General features: G+C 46.3%; 1 protein-coding gene across 1 annotated transcript in view; it reads right to left on the reverse strand.

Moving 5' to 3' along the window:
• TNC (tenascin C) overlaps window positions 1-2,602 on the reverse strand; it is a 92,050-nt gene extending 89,448 nt beyond the window's left edge. Inside the window, exon 1 of the mRNA XM_018576974.1 lies at window positions 2,087-2,602. Coding sequence (XP_018432476.1) covers window positions 2,087-2,562 — 476 coding nt within the window. The 5' untranslated portion in view covers window positions 2,563-2,602. The remainder of the gene's footprint in view (window positions 1-2,086) is intronic.
• Between the last annotated feature and the right edge of the window lie 1,295 nt (window positions 2,603-3,897).

The raw sequence follows: 3,897 nt of genomic DNA on the forward strand, positions 1-3,897 counted from the left end.
GTCTCATTGTCACAGGTCGGCTAGAACTATGAGGTGAGTGAAAAGCACTCACCTCATAGTTCTCCTTTAAGGGCGCATTCTGTACAATTTTAACATTTTGCTCCAATTTTATAATTAGAGCTTTATATCAGTTCATGCCAAAGTTTAATCTGCTTATAATTTGCCTTCTCTGGTCCACCCCCCCCACCACCACCACCATCCCCTGCCAGGCTGGTGGGCTGGTGGGCTGGTGGGAGGGGCTGGTAGGGTGCTGTACAAAGCTTCCTGAAAACATTACAGCGCCCTGTCACAGTACTCCTCTCAAGAGCCCTCAACCCTGATGCAAGCGGCTGCCTCCTGCCTTCGAGTGGCGCCTAGAGCATGTGCCATGCCTTGGATACGCCACTGGTCAAATGTACCTGTCAATGAGTTTTGAATGATCTCAAACTGATACCATGGCTGGTGGGCTGGTGGACTGGTGGACGGGACTGGTAGGGGTGCTGTACCAAGCTTCCTGAAAACATTACGGCGCCCTGTCACAGTACTCCTCTCAAGAGCCCTCAACCCTGATGCAAGTGGCTGCCTTCGAGTGGCGCCTAGAGCATGTGCCATGCCTTGGATACGCCACTGGTCAAATGTACCTATCAATGAGTTTTGAATGATCTCAAACTGATGTTAAACATCTCAAAGCCCAAAGCCCGTTTGACACGTCCGTACTTTGCTTAGTGTCTTTACGTAGCCTTTACACACCTGAAGGTCCTTAAAGGGGAACTATGGGGTGAGCGATTTACACTCATCCTCACAGTTACAGCCGACCAGTGACAAAGAAGCTGTCACAGGTCGGCTCCATTGATCGGGAAGTAAGCGAACGCATACCATGGCTCGCTCACTTTCCGATTATCTCCCTGCAGAGAGCGGTGACTGTCAATCACCACTCCCCGCAGGGATTCCCCCCCCCTCTCCGATCCTCCCGCACGTAGCTGGGTGGATCTCAACAGCATTATCGGGATCTGTCCCTGCTGCGGCGCTCTCAGTATATCGTGGGCTACTGAGCTTTGGGTCACGGGAGGAGGTTAGTATATGTCCTCCTGTGACCCTAAAGAGAACTATGGGGAAAAACACTGACCCCATAGTTCTCTTTTAAGTAACCAGAGTCATAATATATAACAGGAAAAAGTCAATAGCCTGTAGTACCAAAGTGTCAAAGTGGACACAAAGCAGGAATCAAAGACACCATGGACTAAGATAGACAGCAAATTTTAGAGGTCAATCAAAGAAGATCCAACACTAGTGTACCAATGGATACTATGAAGAACAAATTCAAAAGCAATAAGGCCTTAGAGAGATTTACATAGACAGAGGGACCAACCAACCTCAGGCATAAACACATGGATATACATGTGTAATATAGACGGTTATAGATGTCCCGTAAAGGGTACTGTTGATGGCACAACACACAAAGGCATTTTACATGATTGTGCACTTCCAACCTTTTGGTGTAAGCCCTTTTCTGTTCCTACATGACTGTACCCTTGTAGACACGGTTTGGCTAGTTCAGTGTGGAGAAACCCAAGTGGTCTGAACGCAGCCCTGACCTCAACCTTGCTGAACACCTTCGGGATAAATAGGAACGTCAATTTCCGTGCCAGATCTTCTCATCTAACATCAGTACCTGTCCTCACAAATGGTCTTTTGGCTGAAAGGGCAAAAATTCCCACAGACACCCTCCAAACTGCTGTGGAAAGTCTTCCCAGAAGATTGGAGGCTGTGCGAGGGCATTTTAGGCCTCAAAGGAAGTGATGTCCAGGGCTCCTGTGCTACAGGCACGCCGGTTTCTAGTGCAAACCAACACATCTACGTATGGTCTAGGCACAGTTCTGAGTCAGGTAGACCAGCCAGGAGAAGAACATCCTATTCTCTACCTGAGCAGGAAGCTACTTTCCCGAGAGGCTGCACATGCCAGTATCGAATAGGAGTGTCTTGCAAACGTAGGCTGCTACAGTTGCAAACGGGGGGCCAACTCTATAGTAATGCCCCTGGTTTTGAAATATCGTGTCCATATTCAATATATATCAATATCGTGAGGTTATATACAGTAGTTGCCTACAGGTTAATCTTACCTTGAGCGGTTTGTGAACCAGAACAGCACCCAGCTCCCGAAGTACATTGCTCTCGTAGCGATGACACCAAGTTTTCCAATTCCTCTAACCTGCTGAGAAGGTCTTTAATATCTGGGGCAGCTGCACATCCACATGCCCGTCTTGGGATGTTGATACGGTGTGTAAAAACAATCTGATTTCCTTCATCTAACGTGGTCTCCTGATAGTTTTTGCCGAGCTCTGTCTTCGGCTTGACCTCGTTTTCAGATGTACCTTCTGGGTCCAGGTCTACAGAACACAGAGAGCCCATTGGAACTTTAATATTGTAAACATGGTTAAAGACTACTGGTTGATTGTCTTCAGGTAAGGTGACATTGAATCCGGTGTCTCTTTTGTGTCGGATGACTTTCCTTATGAGTCCACTGTTCACTTGAGAACTCAGCATTAATAAGAGGCAAGCAAAAACATTTATGGGATACCCCATGGCTAGGTCCTTCTTCAAAATATCTTCTTCTCAGTTACTTTTTTTTGATGGGTCACCTTTCGTAATTCCTCTTGGCCACGCTTTTCTAAAAGGAGGAAGAAAATGAAAGCAAGGTTAAAAACAAAGTTTAAAAAAATTGTGCGGCGCATATTATGCAAATATTTGGAACATCAAAGAGTATCTTCAGGACTTTTTCCATGTTGCTCGATGACTTGTTTGTCAACTTTTTTTGGTGGAGTTTAATCTGCTATAGCGCTCCAGGCCAGCGATGTGTGTGAGTCAGCGTCTATTTTAACGGAATCAAAGGAAATTTTAAAGAACGGTGAACCTTTTTTTTTGTGGCCTTCCAAACAAAAGTGAATTTTAATTCCAGGGCACACCTGCAGGAACTGCATTCATGACATCTGCTGAAGCTAGCTGATAAAACAGCAGGTTCTGTGATCCTTTAGATAACCGGTGTTTAAAAGTTGTACAATGGACTGCATTCCATCGGGGCTGAAGGACGAAAAAAGCTTTAGGCTCGTGTGTCTCATAGGTATTTCTAATGACATACTTGAGCTTAATTATCCTAAGCTTTCCCATAGCAATCATACATTTAATGTAGAACATTGCCCGGTGATTCTTTTTCATTTTTGATAAAATATGGAAGGGTTAGAACCTCTGTAACCATATAACAGCTGGGACGTAGAAGAAGGTGCGGGGTGCTGAATCTCTTCAAACAGTAGGTATTTTTAGTCAGGGCCACAAAAATTGCACTCTGCTCCCCCCCCCCCCCCCGTGCGGGTTTTTTTTCCCCCCTCACTCTATTCTCTAGTGCTGTCCCCAGCTTCCTTCTGGGTCTAGCGTTAACAGTCCTCTTTGGACTGTCAAAAGCCGACATGTCATTCCGGTCATTTCATGTGAGCCCAATCTGTCATTATACACACCCTGGGGGTACGTCATCACAGAGCCTGGGCTCACTATACTCGAGGAGCACTCAAACATCGTTAGTTGAGTGCTGCTCAGTTCTTGAAAAATGACCCCCCCCTCCTACCACTGGTGGTAAAAGAGATGTCACTGGGCTGGCTAGGAGAGTAAAGGAAAGGTTCGGCTAGGTGCTTGTTTAAAATAAAAAATACGGGGTGGGGGACTTCTGGGGGTGGCAGGTGGCAGAGGGGTGTTAAAATCCACTTTAAGCAGTGTAATGAGATTTATTACCCTTAGGCAGCTCCCTCCACTCCCAGCAGTGGTGGCCCAAGGTCTCTTAGTAAAGTCGCTCCAGATGCCGACCATTTTAGGCACTTTCCTCCTTGCACACCTAGACCACTGTCTGTTTTACCATCAAGGAATGTTCCC

Source organism: Nanorana parkeri, unplaced genomic scaffold (genome assembly GCF_000935625.1).
Source record: "Nanorana parkeri isolate BGI_ZX_2015 unplaced genomic scaffold, ASM93562v1 scaffold81, whole genome shotgun sequence".
NCBI classification, from domain to species: domain Eukaryota; kingdom Metazoa; phylum Chordata; class Amphibia; order Anura; family Dicroglossidae; genus Nanorana; species Nanorana parkeri.